We start from the raw sequence: 25,947 nt of genomic DNA, 5'->3' as shown, positions 1-25,947 counted from the left end.
CATCACTCCCCTTCTCTGTTCTTCTTGGTGCTGGGAAATTCAGTACAGACTCATATATAATCCTCTGCCTCTCTCCTCCAACCCAGTCTACACGTAAATACATAATCAGTGTACAAAAATGAAACTACATGTTTAGCCAAGCCTTAATGAGCCCTTGTGTTATGGTAGAAATCATGGTTCCCTCAGTAATGAAAGAATTTTGAAACACCCCCCCCAAATATATTGTAAAAACAGATTTAGAAGGAAACACAATCATACTTTTACTAATATTTCAGTGCAAAACAACAGAGTAAACAAGCTGTAAATCTGGGCAGCTGCCAGGAGGAGGGAGATGCAGAAGGGGAAGAGAAAAAGCCATGCCTTTTGACATCCCAAGAAAGCTGGTATGTCCAGCAATGGAAGTTGTGAAAAACTCCATAGTGGAAAACGATGTGCATTTCAGAAATGATTGAGAGAGTCCAGACTGTCAGGAAAATGTTTCTAGGTATTTTGGCCCATGCTCAAAAGAAAAGGAAATCTAAAGAAAGAAAAGGGAACCTTACACTTTTCTGAGTTAGAGTGCTTTCAGAGAATCAGACAGGCTTAACTGTACCAACTGAAGGAAGGTCAGAGATGGCTGCATAGAAGGTGGAACTCCTGTGAAAGATGAGAGAGTTGTCATTCCTTCTGCCACCTTAGCAATCCCCTGGCCAGGTGACTGACAGGTGCAGCTTGGTCATCTCAAGGGAGGAGGTTAATGCATGTGATCTTTAATCTGTTGCATAGACCAGTGTCATGTCTCGACTCAGACTTAGGTGTATAACTCAGAATCCATTCTTTTGACCATGTGGAAGTATCATTCCCTTAATATACCTCAACAAAACCCTGATATCTTCATCTTTCCTGTGCTACTTTAAGCCCTGGGGAGGCAAATCTGATCCTTCATTTTCTGGGGTTATGGAAGAGCAGGAAATGGATCCAACCCTGACCATGAGAGAAGGGAATCATTTCCATGTGATTAAAAGGTCCTCAGTTATACACAGGAAGTATGAGCCAGGCTATAGAGTATACACAAGCTCTGATTTTGAATCCACAGTCTAGAATTCTTGATCCATGTGGTCATGTTACTCTCCTTTTACTTATAAATGATTTTATTAAGCCATATTGACAATAATATCTATATTATATGATGATCACCAGAAGAAGGGTCAATGTTAAGGTGATCAAATATGGTCTGTGTTCTCAGAGACACCACTGGAAGATTTGTGAGCATGGATCCAACCATCTCATCCCACAACACAGAATCTACACCACTGAATGAAACTGGTCATTCCAAATGCAGTCCAATCCTGACTCTGTCCTTTCTGGTCCTCATCACTGTCCTGGTGGAACTAGGAGGAAGCACCATTGTACTCTGGCTCCTGGAATTCAGCATGCCCAGGAAAGCCATCTCAGTCTATGTCCTCAATCTGGCTCTGGCAGACTCCTTCTTCCTCGGCTGCGATTTCATTGAATTTCTGCTACGGATCATTGACTTCATCTATGCCCATAAATTAAGCAAAGATATCTTAGGCAATACAGCAATCATTCCTTATATCGCAGGACAGAACGTTCTCAGTGCTATTAGCATGGAGCACTGCCTGTCTGTATTGTGGCCAATCTGGTACCACTACCACCACCCAAGAAACATGTCAGCTATCATATGTGCCCTAATCTGGGTTCTGTACTTTCTCATGGGCATCCTCCATTGGTTCTTCTCAGTATTCCTGGGTGAGGCTCATCATCATTTGAGGAAAAAGGTTGACTTTACTATAACTGCATTTCTGAATTTTTATTTATGCTTCACTCTGTGTCCAGTCTGGCCCTACTGCTGAGGATCCTCTGTGGCTCCAGGAGGAAACCCCTGTCCAGGCTGTATGTTACCATCGCTCTCACAGTGATGGTCACCTCATCTCTGGCCTGCCTCTTGGGCTTTACTTGTTCCTGTTATACTGGTTTGGGGTTCATTTGCATCATCCCTCTTGTCACAATTACCAAGTTACTTCAGTCCTGCCCTGTGTAAACAGCTATAACAACCCCATCATTTACTTCATTGTAGGCTCCTTTAGGCCTCTTAGAAAGCATTAATCCCTCCAAACTATTCTTAAGAGGGCTCTGGAGGACACTCCTGAGGAGCATGAATATACAGCCAGCCATCTTCAGAAAACCACTGAGATGTCAGAAAGCATTTTTGAGAGTCAAAACAACATTAACTTAATCTTCTCTCAGAAACCCCTCAGTGATTGCACTGCTTTCAATTGATTATTTTTTATCCAATTTTCTTATACTTCTCAAAGTAGTCATAAATAAGAATTTCTCCAACATTCTTGGCCTTGTCAATGAATTTCTCAAATAACTCCAGAAATTTTTTTTATTTTATTATATTTTATTACATATTTTCTTTATTTAAATTTCAAATGTTATCCCCTTTCCTAGTTTCCCCTCCAAAAGCCCCCTCTTCCCTTCCCCCTCCCACATTGCTCCTCAACACGCCCACTCCCATAATTGAACACTTTTTTTCACTTTTTTTTCACTTTTTGTTTTTTCTTAAATATTTTTTATTTAAATTTCAAATGTTATCCCTTTTCCTGATTTTCCCTCTGAAAACCCCTAATTGCCCTCCCCCTGTACACCACCCACCCACTCCCACTTCCTATCCCTGGCATTCCCCTACACTGAAGTATAGGGACTTCATAGGACAAAGTGTCTCTCTTCCCATTGATGAGCTACAAGGCCATTCTCTGATACACATGCAACAGTATCCATGGATCCCTCCATGTGTACTCTTTGGTCAGTGGTTTAGTCCGTGGGAGATCTGGGGGTACTGGTTAGTTCATATTCTTGTTCACCCTATGGGGCTACAAACCCCTTCAGCACCTGAGTTCCTTCCTCTAGCTCCTCCATTGGGAACTTTGTGCTCAGTACAATAGATGGCTATGAGCATCCATTTCTGTATTTATCAGCACTGGCCCAGCCTCTCAAGAAACTACTATATCAGGCTTCTGTCAACAAATACATGCTGTCATCCACAATAATTTTTTAGTTTGGTGACAGTATATGGGATGGATCCCCAGGTGGGGCAGTCACTGGATGGCCTTTCCTTCAGCCTCTGCTCCATAACTTCCCTCTGCATAACCTTCCAAGGATATTTTGTTTCCCCTCATAAGAGGGACCAATGTATCCATACTTTGGTCTTCTTCTTGAGCTTCATGTTGTCTATGAATTGTATCTTGGGTATTCTGAGCCTCTGAGCTAGTATCCACTTATCAGCATACCATGTGTGTTCTTTTGTAATTGTGTTACCTTGTGCAGGATAATATTTTCTACTTCATTCCACTGCCTAAGAATTTAATGAATTCAATGTTTTTAACAGCTAAGTAGTAATCCACTGTGCAAATTACCACATTTTCTGTATCCATTCCTATGTTGAGAGACATCTGGAAATAGAACTGAAGAACCATAAATGAACGCATACACATATGGTCACTTGATATTTGACAAAGGAGCTGAAACAGTTAGAAATAAGACAGCATTATTTTCAACATGGTTCAACTGGCAGTGAGAAGGTAGAAGAATGAAAATTGGTACATTATTATCTCCTTGTACAAAGATCAAGTTCAAGTGGATCAGGGAACTCCACATAAAACTACATACACTGAAATTAACAGAAAAGAAAGTAGGGAAGAGCCTCAAATACATGTCACAGGGGAGATTTCCTGATTAGAACAACAATAGCTTCTGCTCTAAGATCAAGAACTGACAAATGGGACCTCATAAAATTGCAAAGCTTCTGTAAGGTAAAGGACACTGTCAATAGGACAAAATGGCAACTAACAAATTGGTAAAAGTTCTTTACCAATCCTACATCCAATAGAAGGTTAATATCAAATATATACAGAGAACTCAAGAAGTTAGACTCCAGAGAACCAAATAACCTGATTAAAAAATGAGGTACATAGCTAAATAAGAATTCTCAAGTGAGGAATACCAAATGGCTGAGAAGCACCTAAAGAAATGTTCAACATCCTTAGTCATCAGGGAAATGCATATCAAAACAACCCTGAGATTCCACCTCATGCCACTCAGATTGGATAAAATCTAAAGTTCATGTGACAACAGATGCTGGCAAGGATGTGGAGAAAGAGAAACACTCCTCCCTTGCTAGTGGGACTGCCATCTGGAACAACCACACTGGAAACCAGTGTAGGAGTTCCTCAGAAAATTGGACATAGAAGATCCAGCAACACCACTCCTGGACAATTACCCAGAAGATGCTCCACCATGTAATAAGGATACATGCCCCACTATGTTCATAGCAGACTTATTTATCATAGCTATAAGCAGGAAAGAACCCGAATTTCCCTTAACAGAGGAATGGATACAGAAAATGTGGTACATTTACACAATGGAGGTCTACTCAGCTATTAAAAACAATGAGTTTATGAAATTCTTAGACAAATGAATGAATCTGGAGGATATCATCTTGAGTGAGGTAACCTAATCATAAAAATACACACATGATATGCACACACTAAAAAATAAAAAATAAAAATTCTAAGATTGATATGTAATCATTTAACTTAATAATCTTAAATTTAAGTATATGATCCAGAAATATTAAAATTTATGTTATACAATTAATCATTGTACAAGAATGTTTACAGTGGCTTTCCTCATTAAAACTCAGGAAAGCAAATGCCTCACATGGAACCAATAAAATGAACACAAAATGTTGAGTAGAATGTTAGGCAATGATTAGGTCAGTGACCAGGGCAATAGCAGGAAATGTATTAGATCAACAAGTGGCTGAACTCTCAGCAAAAACTGAGACTAAACAGGGCAAAGATAGAAACTGGATCCTGTAAGGAGGGTAGGAAACAACAGATGTTCAGAGTGTGAGAAGAGTAAAAGTGAAGCCATTGTGGCTGCAGTGGATTGAGCTAAGGAAGAGTGAGAAATGACAGAAGGAAGACAATGGAGGATGATAAATGGAATTTCAGAGAGTCTGGCTGTAAGACAGGAAGTCCCAGATACACTTGGCTGTTGTCTTTCTGGAACAGGTGGCTATGTTGTGATGTGGACTAGGTTCTGATGACAGCCAGTAGGTTAATAAAAGACCCTAAGACTAAAATGAGACACATGGTCGCAGTCAACTCCTTGAGTATATCCTTATAAGTCCTTGAAAAGAAGCTCTAGTTAAGATGGAATCTGATTCCTGACATATAGAAACCATACACAATCACTGTGTTGTTAGAGGCTGTGCATTCCTAGTAAGTTTTTACAAAAGAGTTGAAATCCAAACACAACCAGAGAGAAACAAGCTTGCCAGAGACTAAAGTGTGCTTTTAGAGATATAAATTTGGAAATCATAACTATGGGTCATCATTGTGTTCATCATTGTCTATTCTCTCCAACTCCACCTGAAAATACTTGTTTCTCTATGTGTGTTCGGGAACCGCCATTTGCTGAATACATGCACACATTTCTTTGGACCAGCCAATGAAAGTAAACAGAAGAAGCCAGGAAATGAGAAACGTGCATGAATGTTAATTCTTCCACTTACCCAAAGCAGCAAGTAATACAGCACTTTAATGTGGGTAACTGTGGCCTGTGACAAACCTGCAATATCCTCTGAATGAGTCTTCAAGCTCCAATGTCCTGCTCTCTTATAAGAATGGCCTTAATGGAATCAGGGGTGCTTCATGTAGTGTAACAGGAGCAAAGGTAGAGAACATAGTAAATGATGCTTCGGGATACTATAGAGAGAAGTGGAGTTATAAGAACACACTTACCTTCCCCTAACTGTTTCTGTTGTCCTACTGAAGAGAATGAGATGCAAAGTGACAGATGGAAAACATGTCAGAGACTTGAAAACAAAGTAGTCATGGATCAGAAAGCCAGGAAAAACACAGATGGATAAACTAGAGAGACTTGCAGGATTTGCCAGTTTTCCTCCAATAGAATGTAGCCTCTCAAGACTGGTTCACAGCTGTGCACTGTATCACTGAAGATACTTTGTGGAGGATAGCAGGACTCAGTGAATACCTGTATCTTAGAGAGTGCATCCAACCTTGCCCCTACATTTTAAAGCACTATCAAGACTTCATGAGTCATATCTCTTGGCACAAAGGTCTGATTGACAGTTGATTGCTCAAACAGCACAGCCTGTAGTTTCACTAAGATGTTATCTATCATGCAAAGGGCAGTGTTAATCTTAACCCATTCTCTAGCTGTTCTGGTTAGCTTTTGTCAAGTTGACACAAACTAGGGTCCTCTAGGAAGAGGAAACCTTGATTGAAAATTGTCTCCACCAAACTGATATGTGGGATTGCTTGTGGGGCATGTTCTTAATCAATGAATGATGTGGGAGAGCCATGCCCACTGTGGATGGTGCCACCCCTGAGCAGGCAGTCCAGGGGTGTATAAGAAAGCAAGCACAGCAAGCTACAGAGAACAAGCCAGTGAACAACACCCCTGTCTTGGTTTCTGCTTCCATTCCTACTTCTGGGTCCCTGCTTGGCTCCTTTCCTGGCTTCATTGAATATAGACCCAACCTATAAAGTGAAATATACCTTCTCCTGTCCATGTTGCTTTTGGTCAGTGCTTTATCACAACACAAAAGACTAGGACACTAGTCTGAAGACCAAGTCGGAAACCAAGGAGAAAAGAGTTAGACAGGCCAAGAGAGCAAATTCCAACTGTAAGCCAGGAAACAGAAGTTCCAAAGACATTTGCCTCCCCATTCATACTTACTCTGTACCTTACTTTACACAACTTTATTCTTATTTTCACCTGAACTTGTGGGCTATAAAGGGGCAGGATTTCTTAAATACTGCATTTGCTAATGGGAGAAAATTCAGTTTTACATGAGCCTCCAGAAAGTGAATGTGTTTTTTTTACATTTGGGTATCCTTGATGCCTGGCCTATTGGAAGGCAATTTAAAGATATTTAGGCCCTGGCATAATCCCTTTATAAAAAAAATATTTTTTTTCTTTTTTTTATTGGATATTCTATTTATTTACATTTCAATTGATATCCCCTTTCCTAGTTTCCCCTGAAGAAACTCCCTATCCCATCTCCTCCTGCTGTTTCTGTAAGGGTGCTCCTCTATCCACACCCCTACTCCCACCACCCTGCCATAGCATTCCTCTATACTGGGGCATTGAGCCTTCACAGGAGAAAGGACCTATCCTCTCATTAATGGCCAATGAGGCCATTCTCTACTGTCATGCTCTCCAGTCAAGTTAGCTTGACAGGCGGAGGCTTGGAAGCTGCCCATGAGGAAAAGTGTTTCACAGAAACTCCCTCCTGGAGTCTGGCGTCCTCTCTAACCCATAAATTAATTTTCCATTCCCGCATTAGTCTAGTGTATGGATCCACGTGCTCTCTATTAATCTTACCCTATTATAAGTGCTTTTTAAGATTGAATTCTGACATAGCTAAAGTCTCCCCCAGTGTTCCAAGATCCCAGATAACAGCAAGGAAGTTTAACCTATTCAGTAACTAATTAAGCATTACAATACACGAGGCCATTAGCTCAACTGGTCTGCAGAAAGAGCCTGGGAATCTCACTGAGATAGAAATCTTTAGTACAGGCTACATTCCATGCCAAGAGCAAGTTGATATACTCTCCTGATAAATGGAGATTCTCCAGACAAGATAAGAATTAGAAAGGCCTAGGAATTTAGGGGTCCGTGACACTACATTATTCTTGAGGCCTGCCAAGAGTAAAAACCCCCTGGTTCTATTAACACTAAAGTGTGAAATTCTTGCCTGTCACTAGGCTGCTCCTAGGCAGGACTGCTAATCTCCATTGTAAACATTTATCTAGTTCCTGAAATTCCTTTCTCAGTCATTCCCTTGATATATGGAAAACTTCAATGTATCTTGCCTGATGTGACTTGCAATCCCTGATATTCTCTGTACTATAAAATAGTCTGATGCTTGACCTGACAATACATTCAGATTCAACACCTCTCCTGTGTGCATCTGTTTGTCAATTAATCCTACGCTTTGCCCACCTGCCCAAGAGACCCGTTCCATGCAGACACAGGGACCCAGAGGGTCTACGGCACTCTACTACATATATGGCTGAAGCTATGGATCGTTCCATAAATACAACAAACTATTTTAAGAAGCAAAATCACCAAGAGAATATATATGAGTCATACAGCATCAAGTAACAACTGTAGATAAAGACAGCTCCTTCCATCACTCACACAAAACACGACTCTGACATCAAAGGAACATGAGAAAGCTTATCCTGAGCCACATATGAGGTCTATGGCTCAAGAGCACAGGTTCGAATTGCCCCAAATACAATGATCCTATTTAGAAACAGCTTCCTGAGAGTTCTACAGTAAAAAAAAAAAATTACAGGGGGCAGGGAAAAAGCCATGAATAAAATTTTTAAATGCCAATGGAAACCTCATTTAGGCACGTTAAGTCCAAGGAGGAAATCACTCCTATAGGTGTAAAGTGTTCTCTAATAGCATTCTTAGCCTTCAACTTGGTGGAAATGCATGGCATGTTAGGGTATTAAGATCTAATGTTGAGGAGGATAAGACAAGTACAGAGATGTGCGATGAATGGTTAATAGGAAAGATTAATGCAGCCCAACAGAATTTGGATCTGGTCTAGACATGCAACATTTGTACTTTCCACAGTAACTGTTCTAAGCTATCAGCCTCAAGGACCCCAAAGCCAGTGCCATTTTCTATGCTAACTCCAGTTCACACCACTCATTACACAGTCAGGGAAGACTCAGAAGAAATCTGAATGTTGTGTTTAAGGCTATGGAGTCACGGGGACATTCTGATGTAGAATCAGAGTCATGCTTATGCATGACTTCTCTTAGTGCTACATGACATAGGACAGCTCTGGCTAGAAGAAAAGACAAGCAATCCCACCATCTAATTCATGATAGACACTACTCTTTCAAATTTCGAGTCAAAAGAAAAAAATCTTACCACTCACAAATTGCTTTTCATCAGGTATATGGTCGAGGTTATGAGAACAGTTTCTAACAGAAGTAGCTCAAAGCAGACCAGTGCTCCCTGCAAGACAATAACAGAAGTTGTGGCTTTTCCTCCACATCCTCCTCAACCTAAGCAGTGTTGCAGACACCAGGGGAGCACATGAGAGATGCATGCATTCAGCCTTGATAGGTCAAGGTTCCTGCTACCTTTCACTCACAGCCTTCTGTCCTGCTGAGGCCTGGGCAGTCTGGACGGAGCAGGGCTTTTCAGGGATAGGAAGCCATCCAAGACCCTAAAGTCTGCCTTTGTATTCCACTCAAGCACTGTTCCTATTTCCTGCACAAATGTTCTTGATAGGTTCCAAATCTCCCTTCTTTCTTCTAATGTGTGTGAACAGCCATTTCAGAATCACACATATTAGAAGACAGTAGTTGCATATCCTTCAGGCAGATTATTGTCCACTACACAGGGCACAACAGAGGTAGATGTTTCCTCCTTAATAATAATGGACTGAACCTCTGAACCTGGAAGCCAGCCCCAGTTAAATGTTGTCCTTATGAGAGTTGCCATGTTTGTGATGTCTGTTCACAGCAGTAAAACACTAGCTGAGATAGCCTGGAACCATTTCTGAACTGCCTTGCATCTCTACTTTCCTATAGGTAAGATGGGGACAATGAAAAAAGCACATGACTAAATAAAATTTAAAATGATACCAAGTCATCTCTGAATCAGCAGAAATAAAGACCCTGATTAGTGTGTGCCGAGCATCAGTGCCTGAGCTTGGCTAGCAGAAAATGCAGTTGTGTTCGGATGTGGGCTTCTGGATAATCAGAAATGCCTTCTCCATCTGCATCCTAACCCTGGCCAGGCTTCCCTTCTTATCTTTGTGATTTCAGGGCAGAAATTTCCTGGAGAAAGTTTTCAATTTCTTTATTTCACATCCACACTCAGCACCATTTCATGCCTTGCTCGATCCAGGACCATGATACTAGCCAGATACACATCATCCAATGTGCCTTGCTTTGTCCCACATACCTGTGGCTGAACATCTTGTAAGGTAACCATTATGACTTCCTATCTGAGTGTTAGGATTTTCCATTGTGTTAAGGATTTCATTTCTTTGCAATGGCAAGGTTGAGAATTTCATATATGAGGGCAATGTATTTTTGTTATTAAACAGTTCCCTCCACCTCTCCTACTCATGCAGTGTGCTGCACACATTCCCCATCTCTAGTTAATGTCATCTTCTATATGTGTTAGTTTAAATTAGAAGGGACATGAGAGACTCATATATTTTAATGCTTTGTCAACATAGAGTAGAACTACCTGAGAAGAAATGGGAGGTATGGCTTTTTTTGGTAGAAGTGTGTCACTTGGTTATGGATTTTGATGTTTCAAAGGCCCACACATGAATGTCTGTATGTGTGTGTTTTGTGTGTGTGTGTGTGTGTGTCTTCCTGTCTGTCTATCTTTTTGACTGTGTGTCTCTGTCGCGTTTGTCTCTGTCGGTATTTCTCTATTTCTGTGTGTCTCTCTGTTTCTATCTGTCTCTCTTTGTCTTTATTTCTGTCTTTTTCTCTCTCTGTCTCTCTTGCTACCACCCCATCTCTCTCTCTCTCTCTCTCTCTCTCTCTCTCTCTCTCTCTCTCTCTCTCTCTCTCTCTCTCTCTCTCTCTGTCTCCACCATGTCTCTGCCTGTTGCCTGACTACAGATAATGATTGTAAAACTCACAGCTACTGATCCAGCTCTATGCCTGTCTGCTATAAGATAATCAAGGACTAACACACTAAAAGCTGTAACCAAAACCCCCTATTAGATGTTTTCTAAGTGTTACCTGGGTCATGGTGTCTCTTCACAGCAATAGCATAGAATAGAAACTGCACATATTTCATGATTTTTTTTACATAAGAAACCTACTGAATCCCAAAAGTGTATGTATAAAGCTGATCACTTAGACATGGGCAAAATGTCTTGGGATCTTGTCCCTGTAGAAAGCCTATTCCACAACTCAGAAGCATTGTCTGCCTGTAATTCTTCAACTAGGGGTGGGTTGCCTCCCCTTCCCCTCCTGGAGTGTTGACTGCTGCAGTCTTATGCAGGTCTTGAAGCACTTTATTTCTGTATCTTCACATTTCTAACATTCTTATTTGTGGTTTTCTGTAGATTCTGACCTGACTGTGTGTTTCACTTATGCAACTAACCAGGATCCATGTGACCACCCTGTCTCTAGTCCTCATAATCCTGTCTTGGAGCTCACAAAATTGCACCAAGGCTCCTTAGGTTGTAAGATCAAACTTATTATAGCTCATTCCTCTGTAAGCTCATTGGTTTGCTTGTCCTGCCCTGATAACCACTGCATAGACATCATAACTTATTTTACTGGCACTCAAAATAGCAGCCGAATCAGCAAACCCTCAAGCTGCTTCCCCAGATGGTTCTGCTCTACATTCTTGAGGAAAAGAAACATGGAAGAAACCGTCCTTGAGGAACTCTGAGGCTGTCAGGCCACAGAGTGTGGCAATCATGAAGAGCTTAGCCTGAGTATCAGATATGGCTTTGAAGTGGGTGGTGCCCTGGACTCTACAGATGTCTGCACTTCTCTCAGCATCAAGTGGATAAGGTGACTTAGGATCCCTTAACAAGAATTAATTTTATTCTGGCTCCTGATTTTTGAGACAGGGTTTCTGGGTATGCTCTGGCTGTCCTGGAACTCACTCTGTAGACCAGACTGGTCTCAAACTCAGAAATCCACCTGCCTCTGCCTCCCGAGTGCTGGGATTAAAGACATGAGACATTAGCCTTTCCTTTGATGCATTTCTGTGATATTTGTAAGAATCTGGAAATATACCAACATTGATGCTTTAACAGATACGAGGAAAGCTAGGTCGTTGGGAGTATGAAGCAAAAGATAGAGACTTTGTTCCTTCCCTATTGAGCACTTAAGGACACTCCTCACTTTACTTGGCATTATTGTCCAGGTGGCAGGAAACTCCAAGCAACAATCACTTACAGGAGGAAAGACAGTGGAGTAGTGATGAGTGCAAGTTGAGAGATAAATGCATAGCAAAAGCAGAGATTGAAAAATGTCTCAAGAGAAATATGATGTAACAGACCCTACACTCACACTTGCCAATAGGATTCTGAGAAGGAAATCGCAGGTCTGTCTGGGGTATTGATAACCTTTATTTCCTCTCAACGTTTAAATGCACTTCTTCAGAGCAAAGAAATATTCTGTAGTGACTGTATCCTTCCTTCTACACAAGCCAGCAAGCTACATCCAGCAAGAGGAATGGGAGAAAGGTAAGATTCTATCTACAACTTATTTCTGAATCTATAGTTACATCTTTTATGTGCTTATATCCACATAACTCGATATTTGGGGCAGCATATTGAAGTTGTAATTAGGACCAGGAGATGAAAAATGAGCATAGTCCAATCCCTTTTGGTGAGATTAGTGCAGACAGACTGAACAGTGAATGGTTAGAAGCTGCTAGCTAATATTCATCAGACTCCATCCTGATCTCCTTACCACTAAAGCTTTTACTACTGATATGCTCAACAGATGAGCTCAAATCAGAGAACCTTATGACCAGAGAATGCACACAGTATTCCAGCAGACCTGAGGTAACTTCAGCACACATCCTCTTGCTCTGTTGGGTTGCAGACATCAACCATTGTTCTTGGAAAAACAACAGAGCCTAGTCAGCTACCCCACCCAAATTCACAGAAAAGGGACAGCCCAGCTATCAAGAGAAACAGAAAGCAGGCCCTGACTGCTTAGGGTCAGCAGTAGATGCCCATTCAACATCACAAATTAGACACCAAGCAGGGAGGAGGTATGTCCATGCCAAAGAAAAATGAAAAAAGGAGTGTGTCCCCACAAATGCTCAACCATCAGGAAAAGAAAGACACAGCTTTATAAATGTCAAGAGATTGTGAGTTCTCTGAAAGACACTAATAAAGCTACAACAGCATTGATTTTAAAACAGGGAGAGGAATGATAGGAAATGCAGACCAGTCCAATTCTCCTTAAAACTGTCAGTAAAGTTCAAGGATATGAAGACAAGAAATTAATTAAAGTATGGAAGCAACATAGCAGCTGAATAAACAACCATCTCCTCTAGGACACAGATTTAAACAGCTATCTTTTTCATCAGGACGTATAAATCTTGCAGAATAACTGATTTTGCTAATGATGTTTCATATGTAAATGCAGTACCTGGATGCAGTTGATACCTTCACCACCCTCTCTTCCCTCCCACCTCTTGCTCTTCTGCTCCATCTCCTAAACAATCCCAAATTGTACTGTCGTGTGGGATATTTTTCATTTCTCCAATACCCTCAATGTTCCTCAATCTGAAATAATGCCATTGCTTATGCACAGGTGAGTGTAGCTTAGAAGTAGAAAAAAAGGGAACTTCCTTGATCACACTCCCCACAAAAACTTGATTGATTGGGTCAGGGTCTCTCACTAATCCTAGAGCTAGTCCAATTCCCAATAATCTGGCTTGCCAGCTCCCTCTGGGGAACAATTAGGGTCTTACTTTGGGTGACTATTGCTGTGATGAAACCATGACCAAAAACGACTTGGGTAGGGAAATGCATCGTGGGTAGGAAATGGTTTGTTTTGCTCTCAGTTCTGTATAACAGTTCATCATCAGAAACAGTGCTGACAGGAACTTTAGCAGGGCAGGGAACTGGAGGCCAAAACCAATGCAAAGCCCTTGTAGGGGGCCACAAGCCCAGGGGTGGCACTACAACAATGAGCTGGGCCCATCCCCATCAGTCATTAATTAAGAAAATGCCCTACAACTGGATCTTATGGAGGCATTTTTGAGGTTCCCTCCTTTCAGCTTGTTTTAGGTTCACATAAAATCAGCCAGCATTGCTTGTTTCTGTCTCCCAAGTGCTTGGATTACAGGGTGCTTATGCAGCTACTCAACTTAGAAGTAGGTTCTGGAGATCTGAACTCCACTCCTAATGGTTGCAGGACAAGTGCACTACCCACTGAACCATCTCCCTGGCTTTGTACAACGGAAGTAGGAATCTGAACCCAAGCACTTGATCCACTGAGCCATATTCCAGCCCCTTATTATTTCCTATATAGCTGAATGAAACTGGTGTGTGTGTGTGTGTGTGTGTGTGTGTGTGTGTGTGTGTGTGTGTGTGTGTTTGTATGTGTGCATGCATGAGTGTGTGCTTGTATTTCATTTATCCATAATCCATACATTCTTTTATGAGCATGTAGGTTGCTTCCATAATTTGACTATTGTGAATAAGACTACAATAAACATAACTATAACTATAGTTGTTATAATTGTCTATATTTATACTGACTTTGATTTCTTGAGCTATATACCCAAAAGCAGCCTATGTGGAGCCTATGGCAATTTTAGATCTACTTTTTGAATGATAGCCACACTGACTGGCTGCAGTAACTAATATTCCCTCCAGTAGTCAAGGGATCTGTTTTCACTGTGCCCTCAACAGCATCCATTCCTGTTTATTGCATTAGTGATATTCGTTTGGCCTGGATGATCATTTTAATTGATTTTCTGCAGCATGAGAGATAGGGGTAGTTTCAATCTTCTACCTGTGAATTTCATTTTTAATTGCATTGTTTCCTGAACTGGCCATATTACTTCATTTTGTTGAGGGTCAGATGGAAGCAGCTGTGTGGTTTTACAATTATATCCTCTAATCTACAACACTGGTCTCCATTTTCTATTTCTTGGGCTGTTGTCACTCTTGGTTCATTGGTACAGGTCAGTATTACCATTTGAAACCAGACATTGTGATGCTTCTAGCAGTGTTCTTGCTCAGGATTGTTGTAGTCATTTCTGGACTTTTGCATTTCTCTATGAACTTCAGGGATTTTATTTCTATTCCTGCAACAATGTAATTGGACTTCGCTGCAGACTGCCCTGAATCCATTTACACGTTACTGATGCAGACAATAGACAGACATGGATCTTTTCAAACCTTTAAGTGCCTTCTTCAATTTCTTTCCTCTGAGCTTATTTCACTATTCCATTCTTTCTGACCGTGGATATTCTTACTACTAGGAATTTCCTGTTTCACTGACTATGACTATTGCCCTGATTTATTCTTTAGTACATTTCCAGTGAAAGTTTGTATATGCTTGGCCCAGAGAGTAGCACTATTAGAAGGTGTAGCCTTGTGGGAGGAAGTGTGTCACTGTGGTTACGGGTTTTAAGACCCTCATCTTAGCTGTCTTGAAGCCAGTCTTCTCCTTAGGCCTTCAGATGTAGAACTCAGCTCTTCCTGCACCATGCCTGCTTGGATGCTGCCATGTTCCTGTCTTGATTATGGACTGAACTTCTGAACCTTTAAGCCATCCCCAATTAAATGTTGTCCTTATAAGAGTTGCCTTGGTCATGCTGTCTGTTCAGAGCAGTTCAACTCTAACTAAGACATTTCCTAATGCTATATAATAAAACTACTGCATTTTAAATATTGTCTGGAAATGTATCCATTTCTTCAAAAATTTTCCAATTTATCAGATAATAATTATTTAAAAATATTCCCAAATAATCCTCTGTCATTATGCCCTCTCTTTAGTCTCTAATTTTATTTAATCTTATATCTGTCACTTTAGGTTTGTTTGGCTGATGGTACTAATGCTGGTTTAGCTTCTCAGAGGACCAGCTCATCTTATTGCTTCAGTGTATGGTTCTTTAGTGTTCACTTCATTGACCTTCCCACTGGTTTTAATTGCCTCTGTCTGTCAATTAGAGTTTGTCTTGTTCTTGCTTTTCTAAGACTTTGGAGGTACATCCTTAAGTTGTTTTAGCTTGCTCTTATCTTTAACAAAAGCGCTTCTAGCTATAACCTACCAATTAGCATTTCCTTTGTAGTATGTGAAAATTATGTAAGCTCTGTTTTGATTTTCATATTATTCTAGGATTTATTTTGAAAATAGCATGTTTTGTCATTTATTTTTTCAATATTATTTTTATATTTGAGATTGTGGTTTAGTTGTATTTCCTCCTTCCATTTTCTCTCTCCAAGCCTTCCCAAATATCTCTAGAAATTTACTGTCACTTCTATGTATGTTTTAGGGCTGACCATGTGACAATTTTATTTTTTATTTCCTTAATAGTTACTTTATCCAAGATAAGTTTCTATCTCCACATACTTTTAAGTTTTCATAGTTTCTTTGCTATTGGTTTCTTGGTTTATTCTACTATAATCTTGAAAGACAAAGATACCATTTCAATTTATTTCTATTTGTAAAGAATTAGGTTATTTAATTTTTTGGCAATTTAATACATGAGTACTATATGGACATCATTTCCACAGCTCCTCTCCCTACTCCAACTCCTCATGTGTCCCCCTCCCATGTGCTTCCCCATAAAATCCATAACCTCTTCTTTATTATTGTAACACACATGTATGCATATATGCATATACATACATACATATATAAATACGTACAAGAATAAATACATACACACATACTTACATCATCCCGAGATCATTCAATATTGCTTGATTGGATATGTGTTTAGAGCTGTTGACTTGGGATTGCATAATCTAACAGGGGAATTACCCCCTAAGGGAACATATTCTCTCCTCATTTTTTTTTCATGCCCAGGTGTTTTTGTCTCTTACCTGTAGGATGATTCATAAACACAATACAAGGGCTTCCTCAGTGTGCAAGAGGGGAGGATCCCAGGCCTCTTAGAGTAAGAGGATCTTGTACATGAGTTGCAGCTTGTGAGACTTCCCGCATCCACACTGGTCTGTCAAATGATGTTGTCATTATGAGGTCCTGCTTAAGCAGTCTTGTCACAGAGACTTCATGGGTCACCTAAATTGTGATCTCTCTTAGAGAAGCATGTGTACTCTACAGATATCACATGGAATATTCTCTATATGTAAAGTCTCTTTGATCTATGGGATAGTTTAACTCTAAAATTTGTTAGTACTTTCTCTGGATAATGTATTTATTGGTGAGGGTGGAGTATTCAAGTCGACAACTATTTTTGTTCTTGGACCTATCAATCATTTATATCCAGTTATTTGCTTTAAAATTGTGTGTGCCAACATTTAGTGCATATGTATTTTCAATCCTTACAGTCTCCATTTCCATTTTTATTAATATATTAGCTACATAATGGGATTTCCGTATCATTTTTATAATGTATATATTGTATTTTCATCAAATTCACCTCCATTACATTCCCTCAACACCCCCAGCTCCTGCTGATCTCCTCCCTCTTACCAACTACTAATTTTTTGGGGGGTGGGTTCTGATCCATGTGTCTTCCTTTTAGATCACTCTCTTTACTAATATGCAATGGAAGACTTTCTCTCTACTGACTAGTTTTGACTTAAGTTTCCTCTTTTGGAGATGGGGATGGCTGCTCCTGCCTCCCTTGCTTCACTTTGTAGACCCTTTGTCTTCATACTTGAAATCTCAGACTCTATTTTTGAACTGAGGAATGGTTCCTGTACTCAACCAGCATTTCTATCTTGCCCTTCCATGTCTTTCTAAAGGAGAGCTAAAATTGTTTAGTATTGAGTTATTGTTGAGGAGTATATTCAGAGGCTTGTAATTTGATGTCATCATTTTACTGGTGGGTTTTAATGCTCTATCTCCTATCTCCTCTCTCTCTCTCTCTCTCTCTCTCTCTCTCTCTCTCTCTCTCTCTCTCTCTCTCTCTCTCTCTCTCTCTCTCTCCTCTCTCTCTGTGTCTGTGTCTGTCTGTCTGTCTCTGTCTCTATTTCTCTCTGTCTCTCTCTGTCTCTGTCTGTCTGTCTGTCTCTCTGTCTCACACACACACACACACACACACTCGTCTTTTAAGCTTTCTGGTATAATTAATACATTACTCTTACTACTTTCCAACTGTTCATCTATTCCTGTTGTGAAATCCTTTCCTGCTGGACTCTGGTATTTGAAGCTATATTACTTCCTCTAAGGTGTAGGATCTCTTGGGATTCTGTGGTGCTCTGTGGGTGACCATGAATTGCTTAGCTCTGTCTGTCTAACAGAGTGGGTGATTTACTACTCTCATTTTCAAGGAATAATATTCTCACAAAGCAATCTTCGTTAACATGAGAGATATCCACACTTCCTGTGATTCTTTTTGTTAAATGAATGGATGAAAGAACATGTGTTTCTGCATTTTAGAATTCCAGGCAATTTTTTTTGTTTCACTTTGTAAGTAGGTTAACCTCTTCAATTCTGAGGTTTGATATCTGAAAAGTGGCCCAGAGCTCCCAAAAGTTGAAGTTATATCCACCTATCTTTTCTTTATTGCTTCATAGACATTATATTTCCTTAACCCTGTCTTTAGTTCCTGCTCCTCTTCTGCATGGTGTAGCCTGCTGCTCAGCCTTCCTGCTGAGATTTAACTTAACATGTTCTTTAAGCTTCAAAATTTCCATTTGGGTTTGGGTTTGATTTTGAGTACTATGGGTTTTTAGTTTTTGTTTTTAGTTTGATTTTTCTTGCTGAACTCCTCTTTCTTGTTTCTTATTATTCTCACCAAGTGTTGTTTTGTTGCTGCTACAGCCGCTGCTGCTGCTGCTGGTGGTGGTGGTACTATTGCTACTGCTGCTTTAGTTTGTTTTCTAGCCCTGGCTGATCTAAGACTTGCTTTGTAGACCAGGTTGGACTTGAACTCACAGAGATCCACTTGCCTCTGCTTCCTGAGAGCTGAGACTAAAAGAGTGCACCTCCATATACACACTCACCTATGTTTTCAGCTGACACCCTCTCTTCCTCAGTTTGTTCAAATATGCCTAGAGGATGGATAGCTTTTAACACTGGGCGATTGAATTATTTATCTGGCATTTCAATAATTTTGGTATACTTACATTCCGTTATTGGGGATTAATCGGTTCTTTAATATATCACACCACCTTATTTTCCATATCCCTTGCATTTGTACTGGGAAACTTGAACTCCATAATTTAGGCTGCAGCTGCCCTTGTGTGTGGCTTTATTACATCTTCAGAAGTTACTACTTTCTGCCCAAGTACATCTTGTGCCAAGATAACAATCAACATCCTAGATCCACACTGCTTGAAAGAGTAGACATTCACATCCAAGATATATTTGGGCATGGTTATAAAAAAATCTTTGATGTTGTCACCCAAGCCAAAGGGCTTGACTTTTCCACCACTCAAAATATAATCCACTTTCTTGGGAACAGTGAGCAAGGCAAGAAATATTGGGGACCCCTCCCCCAGTACAGGCTTCTGGGATGCAAATTCATATTCTCTCTCTCTTTCTCTCTCTCTCTCTCTCTCTCTCTCTCTCTCTCTCTCTCTCTCTCTCTCTCTCTCTCTCTCTCTGAAACAAGGATTCTCAGTATAAACCTAGTTGTCCTAGAACTCATTGTGTAGATCATGCTGGTCTGGAACTCACAGAGATTTTCTGCCTCCCAAGTGTTGGGATCTAATGTGGCACCACCAACCAGGTCCAAATAGAGTCTTTTTTTTTCACATTTTATTTTATTTTTTTATTAGGTATTTTCCTCATTTACATTTTCAATGCTATCCCAAAGGTCCCCCATACCCACCCCCCCCAATCCCCTACCCACCCACTCCCCCTTTTTGGCCCTGGCGTTCCCCTGTACTGGGGCATATAAAGTTTGCAAGTCCAATGGGCCTCTCTTTGCAGTGATGGCCGACTAGACCATCTTTTGATACATATGCAGCTAAAGACAAGAGCTCCCGGGTACTGGTTAGTTCATATTGTTGTTCCACCTATAGGATTGCAGTTCCCTATAGCTCCTTGGGTAATTTCTCTAGCTCCTCCAAATAGAGTCTTAAACCTTGTTTTTGCAGAGAAACAGCCTATAGACCTTGTTTCTTTGGTTGCAGCCCTACTTAGGTAAAGAGAATTGTGCCCCACCTCCTGTGCCTTTGTTTATCATTCTATGTCAGGGTCTATTGTTTCTTCTGTAAATCTAAAGTATATCTGAGTTTTTCCTTGTCTTGATCTACAGTTTGGTGTTATTCCTCCTGCCCCTTATAGGACTCACTACTCCTGACAGCATTACAGCTGATCAGCAGAAATGCAGGAAGGTCCCAGATAATTCGTTGGTTTGGTTTGGTTTGGTTTGGTTTGGTGTGGTTTGGTTTGGTTTGGTTTGGTTTTTTTGGTTGTGATTTTTGTCAACTCAACGCAAACCTTGACAAACCAAGAGAGAATTGAGAAATTGTCTCCATCAGATTAAATGGCAGGCAAGTCTATAGGCATTTTCTTCACTAAAGACTGATGCAACAGGCCCACACACACTGTGGGCTGAGGAATACTTGAGTAGTGATCTACTTAACTTTGTGTCCCCATGTGATGTAGAGCATCATGTTGGAACTCTGTACAGATATTGAGCACTTTGTTGGTGTGTACAGTGTTGTAGAACATCATGGTAGGAGTGTGTAGTTATTTATAACATCATGTTGGACTTCTGCATTTATTAATAGCATCATGTTAGGAGTGTGTACTGATAAAGGGCATCACGGTGGGATTGTGTAGAGGGAGAGATTTCCATCTTGGTGTGTGAAGTGTTGTAGAACATCACAATGGGAGTATGTCATGATGATTAGCACCAAGGGAGGAGAGTGTAGTTATGCAGGCATCATGAAGAGATTATGTACGGGTGAAGGGCATCATAGCTTGGTCTTCTAGTGATATGAGTAGACAGAGCCTTGAACAGCACAGCAAGAGGTCAGTGATGAGTATTAAAACTGGCTCACACAGCAAGAGCAGAAAATTACTCCTCTGTCTGGTTAAGTTTAGTTTTTGTGTCCATGTTAAGCAAGGATTCTACAAACCCATATATGCAAGTCAACAATCTAAATATAATTTGTTCCTTTTGAAGTTATTGTTTAATATAACAGACAAATACCTATTGCCCTGAAATTAGCTTTGAACATTGCTAAGCTCATATGGGAAGTAAAAGATTTGCTGGGTTTCCACTTTCTTCGTTTTCTATTCCATAGGGATTATAGTGGCTAGTGTCTCTTACAAGATCACAAGGAGTAAGCTCTGCATTCATTCCTGGGTGCCTGTCTGCATCCTCATTTGGCCTGGAGGTCCTCTATGAAATCCTGAAATAAGAAAGAAATATTCCAGACTCTGATTTTTCTTCCTAGACAACTGTCATTCCCTTCCATATTGTCAAAATTTTTTCCTCACACTTTCTGTACTTTCTTTAAGCTGGATGGTCTCAATCTACAGTATTGACTGTCATCTCAAAGTTGGATATTTACTGGCTTTGGATATTTCTTCTCTGGCTTTTCTCCCATCCACATATAATCAAAACACCAAGGTGATGATTCTAAGGGACTGCTCAAAGGAGATGGTTGGGTTCCTGGTCTTTGGGGTTATTAATAAGTTGCCTGTCCTCTGCCAGCCTCTATCAACTCCCCTGAAACACAAAAACCATTGTTCTTTGCAGGCATGCTAAGCCTGACAATTCATTAATGATCATAAAAAGTGCATTAAACACCTGAAAACCTCATAATAAAAATCATCACCTTATACAGTGAGTATGTTGTGTGGTCTGCTTAAATCCAACATAAATCCAACATAACTCAAATACTATAGCAGTGCAAATGACAAAAAATATTGTAATCAAGCTGATTCTGGTCCATGGGACTGCAGAACAGAACCTAGAGCTGAACTACGACCTTGAAGGAATGTTGTACAAATTATTTAAGGAATGGGACCTTAATGATAGGGGAGAAGAATGGGCTGTAGCATTATCCAATCATGTTTTGACATGAGGGGTTGAGTAAGGGAGTTTTCACCAATCAGGTTAGGAGTAAGTTTCTAGACCTGGGAAGAGAAACTTCATTTGACCCTGCCAGCAAGATGGAGAAGTTACCCCTGTGATATCTGGACTCTCACAACCATTTCCTTTTATTGGAAGCTGTGTGTCTTTTGGGAAATCCCCAGCTCCCACTGGGTCCCAGGATCTTGGGTTTAGTCTATGATTAAATGGAGTTTGAAGATGAAATGGTAATTCTTAGAATTGGTTTCTTTTGCTTATTCCCAACAAATATGTATTAATAAAATATCTTTAACAAAAGGTGTGTTCAATCAAAACAACCCTGAGAGTGTACCTCACAACAGTCAGAATGGGTAAAATCAAAAACTCAGTAGCAAATGAGTTACAGCTGATGCTGGTGAGGATGTGGAGAAAGAGGAACACTACTCCCTTTCTGGTCGGAATGCTCCCTGGTACAACCACTCAAGAAATCAGTTTGGTAGTTCCTCAGAAAATTGGACATAGTACTACCAGAGGATCCAGCAATACCACTCATGGGCATATACCCAGAAGATGTTCCAACATTTAATAAGTACACCTGCTCTACTATTTTCATAGCAGCCTTATTTATAATACCCAAGGGCTGGAAAGAACCTAGATTTCCCTAAACAGAGGAGTAGATACAGAAAATATGATATATTTCCACAATGGAGTGTAACTCAGCTATAAAAAATGAGGAATTCATGAAATACTTAGGCAAGTGGATAGAAATAGAAAATATCATCCTGAGTGAGGTAACCCAATCACAAAAGAACACACATGGTATGTACTCACTGGTAAGTGGAATCTAGCCCAAAAGCTGCAAGTAACCAGAATAAAATTCACAGACAACATGAACTTCAACAGGAAGGAAGACCAAAGTGTGGGTGTTTTGGTCCTTCTTAGAAGGAGAACCAAATACGCACAAAAGCAAATATGGAGATAACGTGTAGAACAAACATTAAAGGAAAGGTCACCCAGAGAATGTTCCCCCTGGGGATTCATCCCATATACAGTTACCAAACTCAGACGCTATTGTGGATGCAAAAAGTGCATGCTGACAGGAACCTAATGTAGATGTTTCCTAAGAGGCCATGCCAGAGCCTTACAAATGCAGAGGCCAATGTTAGCAGCCAACCATTAGACTGAGCACAGGGTCCCTAACAGAGGAGTTAGAGAAAGGACTGAGGGAGTGGAAGGGGTTTGCAGCCCCATAAGATGAAAAAAATATAAACTAACAAGACCCTCCCCCACCCAAACTCCCAGACTCCCAGGGACTACAAAGGAGTATATGTGGCTCCAGATGCATATGTAGCAGATGATAGTCATGTCATGCATGGATGGAAGAAGATGTCCTTGAACCTATGAATGTTCTATAGATGCCTCAGTGTAAGGGAATCGATGGCAGAAAGGTGGAAGTGGGTGTCTGGGTTGACGAACACCCTCATAGAAGCAGGGGGAGGGAGGATGAGATGGGGGTTTCCGGGAGGAAATAACATTTGAAATTTAAATAAAGAAAATATCCAATACACAAAATTAAAAACAACAACAAGCCCCACAAAAAAGAAAACAAAAACAAAAAAGAAATTAAAAGTTGTGGTCATAGTAAAGGCCTCACTTCTTCTTTGTGTTCCCAGCAACACCAGTGCAGGGTTTCTGGCCCGAAACACCTCAGCCTCGACAATGACACCCACAACAACAAATTCAATGAACGAAACCATCCCTGGAAGTATTGACATCGAGACCCTGATCCCAGACTTGATGATCATCATCTTCGGACTGGTCGGGCTGACAGGAAATGCGATTGTGTTCTGGCTCCTTGGCTTCCGCATGCACAGGACTGCCTTCTTAGTCTACATCCTAAACTTGGCCCTGGCTGACTTCCTCTTCCTTCTCTGTCACATCATAAATTCCACAGTGGATCTTCTCAAGTTTACCCTACCCAAAGGAATTTTTGCCTTTTGTTTTCACACTATCAAAAGGGTTCTCTATATCACAGGCCTGAGCATGCTCAGTGCCATCAGCACTGAGCGCTGCCTGTCTGTCCTGTGCCCCATCTGGTATCACTGCCGCCGCCCAGAACACACATCAACTGTCATGTGTGCTGTGATCTGGGTCCTGTCCCTGTTGATCTGCATTCTGGATGGTTATTTCTGCGGTTACTTAGATAACCATTATTTCAATTACTCTGTGTGTCAGGCATGGGACATCTTTATCGGAGCATACCTGATGTTTTTGTTTGTAGTCCTCTGTCTGTCCACCCTGGCTCTACTGGCCAGGTTGTTCTGTGGTGCTAGGAATATGAAATTTACCAGATTATTCGTGACCATCATGCTGACCGTTTTGGTTTTTCTTCTCTGTGGGTTGCCCTGGGGCATCACCTGGTTCCTGTTATTCTGGATTGCACCTGGTGTGTTTGTACTAGATTATAGCCCTCTTCTGGTCCTAACTGCTATTAACAGCTGTGCCAACCCCATTATTTACTTCTTCGTGGGCTCCTTCAGGCAACGGTTGAATAAACAGACCCTCAAAATGGTTCTCCAGAAAGCCCTGCAGGACACTCCTGAGACACCTGAAAACATGGTGGAGATGTCAAGAAACAAAGCAGAGCCGTGATGAAGAGCCTCTGCCTAGACTTCAGAGGTGGATTTGGAGTGAGCACTGCCCTGCTGCACTTGACCACTGTCCACTCTCCTCTCAGCTTACTGACTTGACATGCCTCACTGGTCCACCAACACCTTCCAAAGCTCTCCACTGACTTAGTATTTATACCTCTCCCAAACAATAGCATTATTCAAAAACTATAATTTCTGCATCCTTCTTTACATTAATAAAATTCCCATACTAAGTTCATCTGAAACTTTCTTGCTGTTTCTTTGGAACTTTTCTTGTCATGGTAACAGCCCAGGTCCAGTACCATGACTCTCTTGTCTGTGATTTTTCTGTACCTGAATGTAAAGACAAAGGAGCCATGACATGATCCTGTTTCACAGTGCTCCATAACCAAACACCACCAAGAGAGCTTGTCTCCCAGGAGTGCAGATAAGCCTGTGAGCACAGTTACAACAACCACTTTTGCTTAAAGGGACATGCCTGGAACCCTCAGGACACAGGAACAGAGGAGCAGCCTGGGACAGGATACTTCCAGTTTCCAACTGCACCCTGGAGCTGACCCTGTGCCACAGCTCTCCATACCCAAATTCTTCCCAGAAAGAACTGGTCTGCCAGGACTACTGACACACAGGATTGCAGGAGGGACAAGCCACAGTCAGAGATAGCAAGACCAAGTAACACCAGAGATAAGCACATGGCAAGAGGCAAGGGCAAAAACATAAGCAACGGGAACCAAGGCTACTTGGCATCATCAGAACCTAGTTCTCTCAACTTGGTGAGCCCTGGATAGTCCAACACACAAGAAAAGCATGACTCTGATTTAAGGTCACCTCTGATGATGATGATGATGATGATGATGATGATGATGATGATGATGATGGTGGTGGTGGTGGTGGTGGTGGTGGTGTGATGGTGATGATAGATGACTTTAAGAAAGACATAAATAACTCCCTTAAAGTAATACAGGAGAACACAGATAAACCGGTAGAAGCCCTTAAAGTGGAAACACAAAAATTCCTCAAAGAAATACAGGAAAGCACAATCAAACAGGTGAAGGAATTGAACAAATCATCCAGGATCTAAAAAGGGAAAAAGAAACAAAAAGTAATCACAAAGGGAGACAACCCTGGAGATAGAAACCCTAAAAAAGTAATCAAGAGTCATAAATGCAAGCATCAACAACAGAATACAAGAGATGGAAGACAGACTCTCATGTGCAGAAGATACCATAGGAAACATTTACAAAACAGTAAAAAAAAAAAAATGAAAATGTGAAAAGTTCATGACAGACAGCATCCAGGAAATCCAGGATACAATGAGAAGACCAAACCTAAAGATAATACCTATACAAGAGAGTGAAGATTCCCAACTTGACAAGTAAAAATTACCTTCATCCTAATTATTGAAGAATACTTCCCTAAAAAAAGAAAGAGATGCACATAAACATACAAGAAGGCTACAGAAATCCAAGTAGATTCGAACAGAAAAAAAAATCCTCCCATCACATAATAGTCAAAACATCAAATGCACAAAACAAAGAAAGAA

At 40.8% G+C, this 25,947-nt stretch overlaps 1 protein-coding gene and 1 pseudogene across 1 annotated transcript; both read left to right on the top strand.

The window, feature by feature from the left end:
* On the top strand, window positions 1,224-2,271 carry Mrgprc1-ps (MAS-related GPR, member C1, pseudogene; annotated as a pseudogene).
* On the top strand, window positions 12,220-24,642 carry Mrgpra3 (MAS-related GPR, member A3). Its single transcript, NM_153067.2, has 2 exons — window positions 12,220-12,298; window positions 23,427-24,642. The coding sequence occupies exons 1-2, from the start codon at window positions 12,288-12,290 to the stop codon at window positions 24,403-24,405; spliced, it is 990 nt and encodes a 329-aa protein (NP_694707.2). The 5' UTR covers window positions 12,220-12,287; the 3' UTR covers window positions 24,406-24,642.
* Window positions 24,643-25,947: the final 1,305 nt, after the last annotated feature.

This window comes from Mus musculus, chromosome 7 (assembly GCF_000001635.26).
Source record: "Mus musculus strain C57BL/6J chromosome 7, GRCm38.p6 C57BL/6J".
NCBI lineage: Eukaryota > Metazoa > Chordata > Mammalia > Rodentia > Muridae > Mus > Mus musculus.
Note: the sequence above shows the minus strand (reverse complement) of the source record. Positions and strands in the feature narration are given on the sequence as shown.